This window comes from Ambystoma mexicanum, chromosome 6q, assembly GCF_040938575.1.
Source record: "Ambystoma mexicanum isolate Mex_15411 chromosome 6q, UKY_AmexF1_1, whole genome shotgun sequence".
Taxonomy (NCBI): Eukaryota; Metazoa; Chordata; class Amphibia; order Caudata; family Ambystomatidae; genus Ambystoma; species Ambystoma mexicanum.
Window position 1 is genome coordinate 1,590,890,268 of NC_090937.1, and position 16,517 is coordinate 1,590,906,784.

Genomic DNA, 16,517 nt, shown 5'->3' on the forward strand with positions numbered 1-16,517 from the left:
GCACCTAGCACTTTGGGGAAGTGTGCCACCCCGTAAAAGTCATTGACGGTAGCCTGCCTTTCTGCAGGTGTTCTGGGCATGTATATGTGCCTACGGACTGAAGAGCGTGCAGTCATGATGGCCAACACCTGGTGTAGGCAGCGTGACTGCGTGGCCTGTGACACCCCCCCTCATCCTCCCTACTATGGCACTTGTCCGCTGAAATGAACCAGTGGCCAAGAAGTGCAGTACATTGAGCACCTTTTCCAAGGGGCTCGGGTCTTGGGAGCACAGGGTGGGTGATGTGAGGTCATCCTCCCCATCACTCACCAGGTTGAGTATTAGGTGTGGTGGGAACCTGTACCTCCCATACACCTGGTCATCAGGCATCCCAAAAAGGCTGGTCCTGGGTGTACAATTCCTGGGCCTGGCTATCCTCCTCCTCCTCCTGCGGTGTCCCACGACCACTGTTGCGAGGAATGGTATATTCATCGTAGCGTCTGAGCTTGTTTGTTGTTTGCGCGCACTTTTATGCTGCGCGGGCCGTGTACGCCTGCTTCCTGCTGGCGTACGTGTTTCCAGATTAGCGCGTCTTTTTTGGTGCACGCGTTTCCCCTGTTCGATTCCATGAATACGTGTTGTAGGCGCGCGTGTGGGCGTTCTGCGCATTTACCTCCTGTACTTTCCCCGTAACGCCCACATTTTTACGCGTTGTTCCCCATTCCGTTTATTACGCCCCGTGTTCCACCCAATTTTGTTGTGTGCGCCGCGCTATGTGCGCTTTTGCTGTGCGCATCGCGCACGCTGTTTGATGACGTGTGCGCCCGCGAGCGCCACGCATGATTTTAGCGCACATCCCAGGATTTACATGTGCACGGACTTCCATGAATCGATGTGCGCGGCTTTCGCATGCTTGCGCAGTGATTTTCAGCGCACATTAATTCCATGAAACGGCCGGTAAATTTAGACGTCCTTTGAGAGATTGGGTGTCGACATGTTTCGGCCATGTGACGAATTAGACATCCTCTCTAGTGTCCATTCGGAAAGGAGTGTCATGGCCATCTTCAGGACAGAGTATTTCTTCCCACGTGTCTTCACGTACAAGGTTTACCCCAGTATATGATGTACATTTAACATAATTGATTTGCTTCTCCAGTTCGAATGAGAAGATGACGGTGGCAAATTAGATCAAAATTTTGGATGATATAGTTTCAAAGCACGCACAAGCTGTAAAAGGTAGCGATAGGTCCTGCGGCAAAAGGTCACCTTGTACTGGTCTATGCTGGTATCAGTATCCAGCAGAGAGGAAGAAAATATCCCAAGCGGGGAGGTAGCTGGCAAACCCATGGCAGCTTTGTTGAGTGTTCAGACGAAAGAGACTGTATCTCATAAAACCCTGTGTACGATACTTAGCTGGGACTGAAACAACAGCCGATTGGCGCTCGAGGAAAGTAAGTCTAAGCAGCGGCTTCGTGGTTGGAAACTCGGTTGCTACTAAATGTAGTTTGCAAACACAACTCAATTATGCGTGCGTCGCTGTTGTGGTTGGAAGGACTTCATCCCTGTGCGCAACGTCTGCTGACCTTTATGGACCCGCTAGCATCTAGTTTCTGTCATGATTCCTGCCCCAGCCCCTTGAGACATCAAGCTGGAGCCAGGCCACGATCCCCTTTATGGCCCTTAAAGGGCTCTCCATCCTACCAGAGACCCACTTGGAGTCAGACGTGGTGCCTTTTTGCTCCAGGCTCACACATAGCTCTAAGAATCACTTGGCATTGAACTTGTAATGTATTGTGGGCAAGATGGATGCCCCCACATAACCGAGTTCCGTGAACTAAGTATGCGGTCTACCCTTTTGGGTGTGGTTCAACCCAGGGATACCTGGAAGCTATTTAAACCATGCCCGGGCCGAGAAACGCGCTTTGCGTTTCTCTGCACCTTCAGCTTGACATTCAACGTGGTAGAATTGGTGTCCAGAAGTCCTTCGCCTTTCCTTTGCATCCCGCGCACCTGCAAGAAAAAGAACAGCATTAATATTATACTTACCTTGAAGAGCATCCAGCTTCCATCCATCGCTCCTCCGGTCCTGTGGGCAGCTACGGCGGTGTCATCTCCATCTCGGCATACCGCTTCCTAGGGGAGGAAAATGAACGGAAGAAAAGACATTAGTAAGCATTCTTCATATCTTAGCTTACTTGAAAACTGTAAGAAGAGTCAAACGCTTACCTGAACTCAAGCCGCTCGGGGTAACTTCAGCTCCGGAGCACCCCATCAAACTGCAAGGGAAAAGACATTCCAGGTTAGCACAGAAAGCATAAAGAGGCGCCACACATCACGCTTACTCACCGCACCTTATCCTCTCAACCGGTAGCCACGCTGGGATTGCAGCACCTGAAAGGGACACAGAGACATACATTGGTCATTACAAGAAAGAGCGGACAGCATTGCGCTCTCATTCACCGTTGGTGCTTGGCTCTCCTCAGCAGCACAACGCCATCTCCGACCCCCTCCAACACCTAAGGGAGGAGAAACACGTTATAGAAGTGACAAGAGTCAAAAGCACAGTTCATAAGAATCGTTCAACCTACCGTTCGGGCTGAAGTTACAGCAAGCCCAGTCCGTTGGGCCCGCGCCAGTGAAGCAACTAGGCAGCATAGAGCCCACATCAGTCGACGCACCCCTGCACCGAAGGGTACGACGGCGAGCACACCACACAAGAAAGCAAGGTGAGGAGTGGACAGAGGGGAACGTTTGGTCCCCAAGGGAAGAGGGGGTCAAGCAAGCAGAGACAATAGAGTTAAACTCTGGCAATCCTCTGTTACAGGCCCAGTCTCCAGACAAGCAGATTCCAGGGAAGGGTTTGAGGTCGTAGGTGGCCCAAGCAGGCTGAGTGACGTCCCCATGGATACCAGGTGAGCGTTACAGTCTCCAGTGTGTCTGGGCTGGCAGACAGGAAGTGGGGGAGGAGTTTTTCACTGAATGGAACCATTGCCAACTGGGGGGGGCTGGCTGTCCTGATTGGACGGCCTACTGCCCCGTTCTGTAAACTGCTGAGAGAGATTGCAGAGCAGTGTGTGCTGAAACTGAATAAAAGGTGAGGTTCCCGAGGAGAAAGGCAAGTCGACCACTGAAAACCTAAGTAACGGAAGAAGACGGCGACCACAGATGCCTGCAGACCCTTTGAATCACCATGAAGTGAGCACTGCTGTCCTGATCCCGATTTCTACTCGACAGAGGAGCTCCGAAGGGGACTACTCCTTCCCTTTGACTGGTGGGACCAACCTGCCCTAATATAAACTACAAACTGAGCCATCCTCCAAAGTGCTGTGCCTCTCCAGAGCTGCAGAACACGAATATCTGGGGACCTCAGACCCATTTGAAGTGCATTGTCTTTGCAAGGCCGAATCCGTTCTACTCTTTGCTGAGCTCCAAGTGAACCTCCAGAGACACGATCAGACTCGTCTAAATCCCTCTCACCAGAGTGCAGGACTTCAGAAGTGAAGAAGATCGACTGGGTGAGTACCGTCCTTTGTTGATGCTGTGAAAAAGGCGCCAAATCCGCACACTGACCAAAGAAGCTGAAGAAATCTGTGCTAAGGGTCTCAAGACTGCTGCTGAGATTTCCCCATCAGAAACCGTCCTCTCGTCACCAGACCGAAGAATCCAGAAAACGGGTCCATCGTTGATACATAGAGGAGAATACAGCCACAAATATTTCTTCTAACCTAAGGTACTGTGGGTTGAAAATAAATTGCTTACCTTAAACTAAGAAGTCGCTCCAGAGTTTTGGAATGCACAAAGAGGTGTCCAGGAAATTGTGAATAACCAGAGGGTGTTTCACAGCCTAGTCTCTGTGGATCCGTACTCGGGTGGCCAGAAAAAGGCCATTGCTTTTGGATCCTGACCATGGGGGGTGGACAGGTGAGGGAGGGTCACCTGGGTAGGGGGTCGTCGGGGAGTGGGGGTGAAGCTCCTGATGGTGAGACATGGTACACCCCTTTGTCCTTAACCCATCTAATCCCTATTCCTGCTTATTTTATGGGAAACTACAACACCCATAATTTCTCCCCACTTCACATTGACAACACTTCTGAGCCGAGGAAGATGAGGAATGAGGCCAGGAGGATTACCTCTAATGACTTGCAATGGCTCTGTCCCTCCGAATGAGATCGGGCAGAGTCAGGCACATAATACATATTACATACACCTGCCACTTGTTAACACTCCCTGTCAGGATAAAAAGTGGCACGCACAGGCACACTCTGAGCGAGGCTGGGTGCAAGAAGGAACAGCTCTTTCGTGGTTGATGCAAACCGGGCTATGGAAGTTGGAAGTCCAAGGTGCTGATTGGCTGCTTCAGAGAACAAGGCGCGAATTCCATCCTTTCGGGAAGCCGTAAGCGTTCTACGACCGAAAGCAAGTGAGCAGAAAAGAGAAACCTTCAGAGTGCTTCAGGCGGCCCGCTACCCTCACAGATGAACGATTGAGTTTGAGAGGAGCAGTGGAGGTGTTGGTAACGACCTTGATTGCTACGTCGAAAGCATTGAAGATAGAAGGCCAATTAACACGACTGATGCGTTATCGAAGGCGAGCGAAAGCCCGGTTTGGGTTAAGAGCAAAAGAGGCATGTAACACAAGTTGAAGGTTGCGCATATGCCGATAAGATGCGTAATGAAGAAAACAATGATTGAATACTGAGAAAAGTATACAAAGTAACAGAGTGGTCCTGCGAAATGGAATCGCACATTCGAAAGTCTCTGTGAAATGTTCTGAGTAATAGAACGGAGGAAACGAAGGCAAGAAAGTAAACGTAATCTCAAGCGAGAGTTGATTGAGTGAAAAGCAATCTATACGAAATTTGAAAACCGCCAAGAGGGTAAGTACCAAGCAGCATTGGTGTTGTGAAGATTGTTGATTGTCAAATTGGAGGTTGAAGTGTTCATGTAGAAGACTACCTTTAAAATTCTTCGAGTTTCGAAAGTATTCCACAGCAAAGGAGAAAGACAGGATCGAGCCCAGCAGAGGGAAGCCCGTGCTGAAATGTGATGAAGTCAAGTGTGAAAAGAGAGGCAGGCTCGAGTCCGGCTGAGGGAAGCCTTTGTTGAATAGTGGCAAAGTGAAAGCCAAGAGAAGAACTGTTCATTTGTGTAAGGCGGACAATGCCTAAAGAATTGATTAGACAGTCAAAAGCTTGAAGGCCAAGCCTGAACTGTTGAATTGTACCGGCAAGCCAGAGTGCGCAAGACTGATAGAATTGTGCCATCCACCTATCCTTCTTAAGAAACTCTCAAGACCATGTACTTCTGAACGTGGTGAAGGGAGTTGTTACCAAAGCCATTCTGACATATTTTTCCTTTTTGTATTCCCTTTACACATTTGTCATTTGAGAAGGAGGACAAGGTTGGATTTCCTTAGTCTAGGCCTTTTTATTTTGACTAGACTGACTTGGACTTGTTTGTTGTTTATTTTATGGTCGAGATCACTCCCATTTTGGAGTTGGGGCCAGTTACGAATTTAACCAACCCCAGTAAACTACAAAATAAAGGTTTTCAAAACTTGCACCTGTTGGGGAGAATTCTCATTCTATGGCTAATTTCCCTTGCCTAGTGAGTCCCTCAGCAGCATTTCTGGATTTCTGGAGTTTATTTTTTCCACTTGGTAAGAGTTTGAGCTTTTCCCCCACTCTTACCTGTGTTTTGCCATGTGTATTTCATCAGTTTTTGTGATTGTGTACTCTGGAGTACACCACTTCAGTAGCCCCACTCTTTTGTGTGTTACACGGCACTTTCAGTGCAGTGACACAGGGTTGTCTTTTAGACTTCCTACCGACTCCATTTCTTGGGCTGACTACTGTCCCCCAGAAAAGGGTAAAGTTGACATTAACTTTACCTAGTCATTTAACCACAGATCCAGTACACCCCATCTTACATGGAGTATCAGAAAGGGTTAAGTCTTAGCCCTTTTTATCTGTACCTCTTGGTGCCTTGTTTCGCTCCCTTAACATTAAGACTTGGCTGATGGCAGTGGTTCCTACCCTAAATTTCCTACCGCGATTATATTACATAACATGGTAGTGTTTTAGGCTATTTTACTAGCCTCGAACTTTAAACCGGCTAGCCCAAATACTTTTTATTTTGGCTCCGGTTGGGTTTAATCTCCATTTCATTTTGTTAACATCCTTCTTGGGTCTTTCTTTGCGCGGCAAACCAGGTTTGCCTCCTTTGTTCGCAGACCTTTGGCAGGCTTCTGACCAGAAGCCCTCCTTTGGCGTCTCGGTGTCTAGGTGAGCTGAATGTGAGGGAGGGGTGTAGTCACCCCCTGCACAGGGTCTCCTTGGAGACCCAAGTCACACTTTGTATTGATTGGCTAAGGTGGTTGTCCGGGCTGGGCAACCCTCCTGCTGAGTGATTGACAGCCAGGCTGTGTGAATGGGGGATTTTGGCATACAGGGCAGGACTCTTGGGCTAGATGTCAGAGTCGCCACTGGAACTGCAAGGAACCGAAGAGAAGCGGAGAAGAAGACGGCTGCTGCAACCCTGAGTCCTGGTGAAGCTCTGCTGCAGTCCTGAGCGATCCATCCCCTTCAACGACCAGAGAAGATCCAGTCCGGAGTCTTCTTCCCTTGAGCCTTGTGGAATAAACCAGCTTATCTTTTCTTCAGTCAGAGAATCGTCTCCTGGGTTGAAATCACTGCTGTTCTGTAGTGGTCCGGATAGCCACCAGAAGAGCCATCTCCTGATTTAAAGGAGCACACCTTTTGTTCATTGTTGTCTTTTTCGCTGCTGCTGGCCTCATCGCTGGGTAGTGCAGATCGCTCCAGACGTCGTCCTTCTTGTCCCCACGACTGAAGCCGCAGGAACCATGAGTCTGCAGGAACTACCAGGAACAACTGCCGTGGCACCAGCTTTTCTTCAACGGAATAAGGTACTGCGCACAATTGTTCATTCTCTCCGTCTGACCAGCTGGAATCGGGGTGAACCCTTTTCCTCCTTGAAGATTTGTTCTTTCTTCCCTCCTTCTTATAACTTTTCCTTCCATTTGACAATCTTTACGAAGTCTTGGCATCTCGAATCTCGAACTGTTCAACGTGTGATCCTCGGCAACTGAGCATCTGCTCCATTGACACTGGCGCAGGCCCATTGACTTTAATCTGTATCTTTGAATAAGTCCTCGAATCCCCTTGCCTTTAAAAAAGTATTGCCTATGATTTTTATTCACTTTTCCCTTGTTTGAAATTCTAAAGTACAAAGTGTGTTTTAACTTCGTGAGCATTTCTATCCACGGGTACGCGTTGGTATCGCAACACCGGTCTGTCAAATCCTAACGTATTTACCTCGAATTTGCTGAAACAAGTGGAATCGATTGTGTGTAGTGTATTTTACGCGTGCTTTCGAATTTATAGAAGTGAAGTGTTTTCTAACAAATGGTTTAAAAATAAATGTACTTATATTTTTTACCTTAAACCTTGAGTCAGTGTTTGCTTGAGTCACAAAAACTGTGGTCCTTTGTGTAATCTCGGTTACTGCTCATTTACTCTTGAGATAAGTCTGGCTGCTCCGCTACTGCTAACACTTTAACAGTGTAGTACAGGCTTGTACCAAAGGTGAACTTGTATGACCACTTGTAGTCTTAATTGTGTGTTGTGGTCCCTGAGGGCACTGCACAGGATTCTGCCTAACAGCATCTATTGTGTATGTGTCTACTGTTGGTACCATGCCTTCCTTACATAGACCACTCTTACCTCTGACCAAAGCTGCTGGCTTGTGTCCCTTTAGAGAGTCGTTTAACGGGTTCTCCAATGTTGTGTTAATTCTTCTAGTATCTTGTTCTCGAGACTGAATGTATCCTCAGGGATCTTTGCTGTCCTGATGCTTCGTAAGTTTTTGAGCCCTCTCCAAACTGATCTTTGCATAGGGTTAGGGATCGGACTTTAAAAGCTTTAGGTTGCTAAGAAATCGCCTCTAGAACGTTAAGCTCTTCTACTACATGACTAACCAACCCTTTTCCTTCCTAAAATACTTTATCTTATGTGGTTTTGGCTAACTAAATACAATTACCGTATATCTTTGTCTGTGCGCGAGTGTTTAGTATTCCTGATAATACGGTAGAACTGTTATTAGCACCCGGCCCAGGGGAACCAGCCAATCGGGTGGCTAGACACGCAGCCTGAAACCTACTATCTCAGTCCGCGTTCTAATCCGCGATGATGGCTGGTTCCCCCGGCCTCCATCTTCCCCCTCCCCCTCAGTTCCCGTTTTTTGGGGGGTCCATTTCACACCCCTCTACCCAGCCCCACTTACCACATCTTCCCAGCTTCTGCGGTTGCTATTGATAGGGAAGAGGCGGCTCCCTCTTAAGACATTATTTTCAGTCATTGAACAGAACGCGTGAGGCGTCCCGTTCAATGACTGAAAAAACATGTTTTTTCTTTTAAGCACCCCGGGTTACTCCTTTAGCCACATTAGTGTCAAACGCTGTAACCATTGTAATTGCAACCAACTATCAACTAAGCAGTGGCCTTTAACAAGTATTTATAAGTAATCCTATGTGTGTTGGTTAAGTGAACTAAGTATCTTAAGACATTTCTTGTGTAAATATAATACATTTATATTTTAATATAACTTTATTGGCGTGAGTGTTTCTTTGGAGTACTGTTAACTGTGTTCAGTGCACTTACCTACAGCTCACATCTTCCTCTTATAAACCTGACTGCTCTGCCACTCTACCAAGGTTCCATGTGTAGTACAGACTGATGCTAAGAGTTGGGGACTTGTATACCATTGGGATAGTTTTATGAAGTCTTACCTCATGTGACTTTAGGAAAACCCCCTAGCACATACAGGTAGGAGGTCCCGAGCAGCTGCACTGACAAAGTTGACAACCTTCTTCATGCATTCCCCGTCGGCATCTAATAGAGTCTATGTTTCTACGTCCATAGTGTTGTCCATTCCGCTAGGCTGTGCTCATGGCATTTCTGCAGGTGCTGGGTGCCTGTTCTATACCCCCCTATTGTGTGCCATTATATGTTTTTCACATGATGTATCTGAGATAAGGATGCATACATCATTCCAGAACTAAAGGATGTATCTCAAAAAGGTGTGAGCAATTGGCAGTGGTTCCGTGACATGGGTGATGTTGGCCCAATTTTCAATGGCGAATGTCCACTTCATAGATTTAGAGAAAGTTGAAGCATAAGTGACCAATTGGACATGACCATGCCTGGGTCACTTTTGTTTTTCCCTCCATCTCTTCTTGTCCCATTAAGGCGTATACTCTGGAAAACATTTCTCTGATGTACATCACAATCACCCATTCCATATATTTATGCAACATATTTTTCACTGTTCACGCTTTCCCAAAAAGTCGATAATTCTGAATAGGGTTACACGTACTAAGATCCATCCTCACGTCCGTCAGTCCTCTAAAACCTGGGCGAGCTGACTTGTGACAAGATTTTAGCACTACTTCAGTTACATGAGGCTTCTTTCAAGTTCAAGGGTAAAGCTAAAAGTCACAGAAACCCCTCCAGCTCTGGTTCACCAGACCTGTCTCTTACCAGTCCAGGAACCGCTCACGCTTCCTTTGGTCTCCTGACCAGTCCAATATATTTCTGCTCCCAGGAAATATGTCTGCTGCTTTAAAAAAATAAAATGTTATATGTCGGTCATCTAACACTTCTCTTATGTTGTGTGTCTCTGCTCTGAATGCAAATTCTGCTTAACAACACTATTCTCCGAGTCTAACTATCTGTGCTCCAGATAAGATTTTGAAGTTGGAGTATTCTACTCCCTATATTTTAAAGTTGGGAGTAAAATTAATTTTTAGGGAGTAAAAATGTAAGTCCAATTCCCAATGTGAGTATTCTATAAGCAAGTAAACATGTTGTAACTAGAAAACGGAAATGTTATTGCAATAATTACTCCTTTTGCACCTAGTTATTCATACATATTAAAAGATACAGGTTTACCTCCTCCAATAAGGCAGTAATAATAGTTGTTTCTTCCTGTGGTACTGTGTGAACTACTGGTCCAAACATATCCTTGGAGTGTGTGGGTCAAAGCAGGAGCATATCGTTGTACCTGTCTTTTTCCTATTGTTTTTGGGAGTATTTTGACTCTGTATTTGAATTTTTTGGGAGTATTTGCCTATTTAATGGGAGTTAAAGTGGCTGCTACACCCCTTATCTGTTGGGCTGCTGACTTGTTTATTGATATATAAGTTATATTAAAAAAGCGCCCATTGACAGCCAATAGATTATGCTTGTATGTAGCCATTGAATAGACAATCGCAAACAATGCTATTCTAAGCCATCATTGGCTTGGGTACTCGCAGCAAATGTCAGGTATTGCTGTTGCATGCTAGCTACTGCAATCAATCACCCAGGTACTTGCACCATTGCCCTGAAATAATACCTTCATTGTCCAGGTACTGTGAACTTTTGTCAGAAGTGAACACGTTCCTTTGTGTCTGCAGCATGTCTCCATCCGTTTGCTAGAACATGTACTTGCACAGCATCATTTTCACTGCTTTGCATGTAGAAGGATACACACAGCAATGAGCTTTTAGCATGTATTAGTCCCCATGATCACTAAAGCCCTCTGGCACTTATATCGACACACCTGGGAATGAATAGCTCTGCAACCAATCCGCCAAAACAAAAAGTAGACTGTGGGAAAGAGTGAGAGTTGCGAACTAACGGATACTTATTAATGCACTTCTAAACTAAGGCGATGCATGTGACGCAGTACATAACATAATATCCTGGGCAGCTTATTTTGGGGCCTTCTTTCCCTGAAAGGTGGAGAACCAGCACTTCCCACCATTGGTGAAATTCTTTCGGTGTAGGGTTACCAGCCCTGTCAGTGCCTGCACCCATCGTGATTGAAGCAAACTCATTGCTTGGGTAGGATAGATCAGTGAATTCAGTGCTTGCTATCTAGAGGTCATAGGTTGGATTCAGTGTTTCATGCGACTGTAGCTAAGCAGACCAGCGGGTGGTGGTGGGCGGTTGTATTGCCGCCCCTTAAGCTCCATCATCACTTCTGTGTATTCAGCTTCTTCCAAAAAGGCACCATGTTGCTATATAACGTCTGGGATGCTTGTGGTCTCGTGCAGAAGGGATGTGACCTAGCAGTTCGGGCTGGACTGCCCCTTTTGGGGTAGGACCATGCCTGATTTGCATATGGTTTTTCCCCTTCTGTAATGGCTTGGCAGACTGAAAAACGATGGTCTGGAGGGTTGCCCAGAGCTTTGCCCGTGGTTATGATTTATTCAAAACCTTCCAGCCATCTCCTTTTCATTTTGCTAAAGTCACCCCGAGTGGGATGGATATGCCCAGACGTGGGTCCCGAGTCTGCCGGGCCTAGAGACCCAAGCTACTCCTCACTGATGACGCCCAACAAGGCTGAAACATGTCTGGGGATGCTTGTGGTCTCGTGCAGAAGGGATGTGACCTAGCAGTTCGGGCTGGACTGTCCCTTTTGGGGTAGGACCATGCCTGATTTGAATATGGTTTTTCCCCTTCTGTAATGGCTTGGCAGACTGAAAAACGATGGTCTGGAGGGTTGCCCAGAGCTTTGCCCGTGGTTATGATTTATTCAAAACCTTCCAGCCATCTCCTTTTCGTTTTGCTATATAACGTTGGCCAGCATTGGGTCAAACTGAATTGTTTAGCAATATTGAAAACAGGAAAACACAATTCAGTTTGCGGTGTGCTCTTCATAAACTCGCCATTCAAATAAATGCGAATGTTTCTTAATAGCCAATTCAATCTGAATTACATTTCATGCTACTGCACTGGTAGTAAAAGTGCTAACCGTGCTACTAGTGGTGCTAGCACTGCTACTCGTGCCCTTACTCCTTGCACTAATAATACTAGTACTACCTCTTCTGCAAGTACTTATGCGACTAGTATTAACAGCACACCAAAAAAACACTACTACTCCTGCTAGCTCTGCAACAATGACTCTTAACACTATTGTTACTGCGACCACTACAAATAGTGTTGCTATTTTTATTATTACAAATGCGTACTACTACTACTACTACTACTACTACTACTACTACTACTGCATACTACTGTATATAACACTGCTCATGGCACACCTGTTACTGCAATTGGCTTACTTCTGCTCCTGCTATTACTCTGTTATGTTATTAGGTGTTATACGGCTCCCATCCCATCATGAATTATTTGGCCTTCCGGTGCAGAGGCTTGTTCAGTTAGTGACTTAGTATATACCCTTCAAGGCTTAATCCGACCTTGAACTGTATGGGGGCAGGAAGAGGATGAAGAGGTGAGCGGATGGGCACAGTGGAAGTAAGATAGAAACAGACAAAGTGGAAAGGAACAAGGGGATTGTGGGGCAGGCTGTTTGATTATGGTAGGCGGGTGGGATGTATGTGTAAAACTTCCTTGGTAATAGTTCAAACCCAGAGCTGATCATGAAAAGTGGGATTAAAACCCACCCCTAATACTAAGCATTTGCTGTGAAGGCGTATTCTAGTTCATTGTTGTGTGGCACTATATTTAGACAGTGCATGGTTCTGTGATGGTTATCCGCATGCAAAAGAGCTGCATTCGAGGAGCGTTTTCCGTATGTATCTTGGCCAGTCTTGAATACCATAGAGTAAATAGAGACATGTTTAATTCTTTTATTTTATTTGCAGGTGGACCCTTGACAATTCTGGCTTCTCTGAGCTGCAATCAAGGCCTCTGCAGATGAGCGATGCCATTCAGCTTGCTTCCACTGAGGTTTCCACCGATCTCTCCAGTGGATGTTTTACTCTGTCCCAGCATCCCCTTGCATTCAGCACATTTGCAGCCGGGGATGCCAGTAGCACCTTCTTTTTATCTCAGCACCCAATTCCTCCTACTCCAAAGTCTATAAGGAAGGTTGTCGAAGGCCACTGCACCGAAACAGACCACAGGAATGATGGAGATAACACCGCCAAAGTCACAGATTCTCAGGTGCTCATTGCTATCCCGGGGCAGGACGATAAACATGTGCCACAACCTGCAGTGGAAGGTTATATAGATTCTATAACTCGTGATGGTTCCTTCCTGGACAGTAGTGTATCTGCCCCAATGCTTCTTGAGCTGTTGGAGAAAGAAGTGGGGTTGTCCAGCAGTGGGGGCTCAGGCTCGGAGAACTCTTCTCACAAAATGCTCCCCGAAACAGAACTTGAGCAAAATGAAATGGAGCAAGTGGAGCCTTTAGATGGTGTGGAGCATGAGACGGAATCACTGGGCCCTGAGGTCCCTGAGGTTGTAATTAATGAAAGTGCTCTTGAACTGTTGGAGATGGAAGTTGGGTTATGGAGCAGTGGTCGGTCATCTCCTGCCAGTTCTTCCTGCGTCCTGTTTTCATCCATGATGCCAGAAAATGAACAGAACCAGCAAGTTGAGAATTTGGATTTTGTGGATAAAGGGGCAACATCATCAGGCCCTGGGTTTTATTTGGATCTAAATAAAGAACATGCACATGACCTGTTCAAGAAAGATGATGAGTTATACGGCAGCAGTCACTCCTCTCTCGACAGTTCATCTTACAAGATGCTTTTGGCTATGGTGCCAGAGAAAAGGCAAGTGCATCAAGTTATGTGCTTAGATCTGGAGGAACGTGAGAGTCCTAGTAAACCCTCCTCTGCCTTGGAGCCTCCAGAAAATCTGATGCAGAAAAATCCAAATTTGGAATTTGCAGAAGAGCTATCCTACAAATTGTTCTCAGCCATAGACATGCAGGAAAACCAAATACAGCAAGACGGAAATCTGGATCAAGAGACCGCATACAAAACACCCAGCACAGTGAATCCCGATAGAAACCAGATGAAGCAAGATGGAAATGTGCAACTTGTCGAGACAAACATGTTCTTAGCCATAGATGGCCAGCAACAGCAGATGCAGGATCACGGAACCATGAATATTGCAGCAGAAGAGGCACCTTACACAATGGCCTCTGCTGTTGGGTCTTCAGGAAGACAGAATCAGAAAGATGAAAACAAGAAACTTTTGGAGCAAGATTCCAAGTTTTTCGGTACTAACATCTTGCAGTACGTTACTGAAGAAAATATGAATCCAGAGTGTGACCCATCTACGGCCACCTTGGATCGTCCAACAAACAGGTCCTTCAAACTGTCTAGTGAGCGGTTAACGGGTAGTAGGGCTTCTGATAATTTAATGGCCACTAATCAAGGCAATGTGGATATGAGTGGCTCCGGGCGATCAGACATTTCTGGCATCACAGTTCGTCCCGTGAATAGGATGCAAAGTGGAGAATTACAAGATGTGTTTCGTACAAAGCTGTGCTCCGACATTCAAATCGGACATCAAGAGACAAATGCATCTGTTTCTGAAATCTTACAGCAATGTGAAAATGAAAGTTCACCAGCGATTATCAAGCCACAATCTGACAAGACAGGCAGCCCAAATGAAAATACAGGCAGTGATGTTCACCCGAGGGTGGGCAATGCAGAACTAACTGTTTCATCTGGGGGCAGCATAGAGCGGGGACACCAAGAAGCAGATCTTTCTCCCTTCGACCGACCTCCCCAAAATTATAGTCCTTTCTTAGGAGGAATGTCTCAACCCATCTCTCAGTCAACGCCAGGCTTTGTTCCTAGCAAAAGTGTGAAGAAGGAGATTGCAGACAAAATGATGCATTTTATGTCAAATCTTCATAGTTCGCGTGTTGTCTTAAGCAAAGAACGTTTCGATTCATCTAAAAGTGTTAATGTCAAGTCTTCAGGGAGGCAATGTTCAGACAAGACTGAAAGTGAGGCCGACTCTGAAAGTAATTTATCTCCAAGTGCCTCATCTCCTCCTTCTGGAAGAATCAATTCTCTCCCTAGCCTGAGCTACATGGAGAAAGTGGGGGCTTGGAATGTGAATCAGCCTTTAGAGAAGATGTCCTTTGATGCTTTAGTTCTGCGTGGTCTGAATGGTGTATCGCCTAAGAAGAAAGCATACAGTGCAGTGGCCGATTCTTTGAACCGTATGTTGGCACAGCGCAGCAGCAGTAGTAGCCCGAAAAGAAGCCTAGCTGCATCATTCAGTGGCACAACATCACTAACCAGTTTGATCTCTGGCGAGAGAAAGTCACTGCATGACTTAACAATAACAAGATCCCATTCCTTCAGTGAGATAAGCACAGTCAGCAAAGAGACTATACAAACAGAAGGTTTTCAGGAGAAAAAACAAAATGCAGTTGACCAACCACTGGTAGTAGATGCAAGTGAAAAGAGCCATAAATCTCAGTATAAAAACACAGACAAGAGTTCCTTTGGAGATCCCACAGAGCAAATAAGGACTTCCTCAGTTCAAACAGTTGGAGACTCAAGTCCTACAAATATCGACAGCCCCAGTCCAGATACAAAGGTTGCCCTTGCTACTCAGAATGTAGACCCTCTTCTCCAAGGCAAAGAGGACCTGAAAAACAGAGAAAGTGAGTATGAGTGCAGACAATCGCTTGTTCCAGAACCTTCAACCAGCAAAATTACTTTGGAACCATTTAGTGATGTTTCCCTGGACTCTAACTTTCTAGATAGCTCCCAGTCAAACAGCCATATTGATCGCACCATTGAAGGCTCTGCTGGAGCGGTTTCTGGGCAGTCTCTCACTAGTCTAGAGGTGGACAACTACGCTCCCTACTGGTCATCTGTGGCAAAGACACCAGAGAGGAAAGAGCTGAACATTGAGGAACGAATACCGGTAAGGGCTCCCTTTTCTGTCTTGATATTTGATCTGTTGTCCTCATACTACACCTGTCTAACTTCTCCTCTCTTCGACTTTCCTTATTGACTCGCCAGTACAAAGGTAACATGCTTTCAAAGTATTTCACCCCCTATATGTGGCCCAACTGCAAGTGTTTTGCGCTTTGATTGGTCATGTCCTATGATGGGACTGCAAATCCACACTCTATTTAAAGTGGTCTGTAGCTGAGCCTTCTCTATCCAAAGCCTAAAGGACCATGCTTACACTTTTACAGACTGACAGCTGGAATTGACTCAGCAGAGTTTTCTTCCTGCTCCGCTTTGTATGCCAGGAATGTAATGCTGTCATATGGAACTCATAGGGAACTCTCACTTGACCGGTCTTAACTAGGAGTTGTGAGGATTCAGAAATTGCGAGATGGACACAAAGGTATAGTTGGCTCAAAAGTTGCCATTTAATTAAATAAAAAGGGGAGAGATAAACCCTATCTTTCTCTAACCTAACATGGATAGCCCTGCCTGGCAAACTAAAAATAAAGAAAAATAACCTAGTGTCCAAAGAGTATCTGACCCTCACACTAATGCAGACACATTATACAAGGAATGTCTGGCTCTTTTTGGTTCTACAAAATAATATACCAATTCAAACTCATAGGCTTTAGGAAGTACTCCTTGTGACCAGGGTTGGACTCCCTTCCCCTGGATCAAGTCAGGAATACCTTGAGAAAAGTTCAGATTCACTAAAGTTCTGTGAAACAACAAAGTTCCATCCAAACTAGCAGAACAAGCATTTTCTATTCAATGGCTCCTTCCTCTTGGCAGGAAAA

General features: G+C 45.9%; 1 protein-coding gene across 2 annotated transcripts in view; it reads left to right on the forward strand.

The window, feature by feature from the left end:
- Nucleotides 1-16,517, forward strand: part of ALMS1 (ALMS1 centrosome and basal body associated protein) — a 417,466-nt gene that overhangs the window by 54,745 nt on the left and 346,204 nt on the right. Inside the window, exons 5-6 of one of the 2 annotated variants that reach the window (XM_069632316.1) lie at nt 12,649-15,422; nt 15,522-15,688. In XM_069632316.1, coding sequence (XP_069488417.1) covers nt 12,649-15,422; nt 15,522-15,688 — 2,941 coding nt within the window. Of the gene's footprint in view, nt 1-12,648; nt 15,689-16,517 lie in introns of both variants that reach the window. The other variant, XM_069632315.1, reaches the window with a different exon arrangement.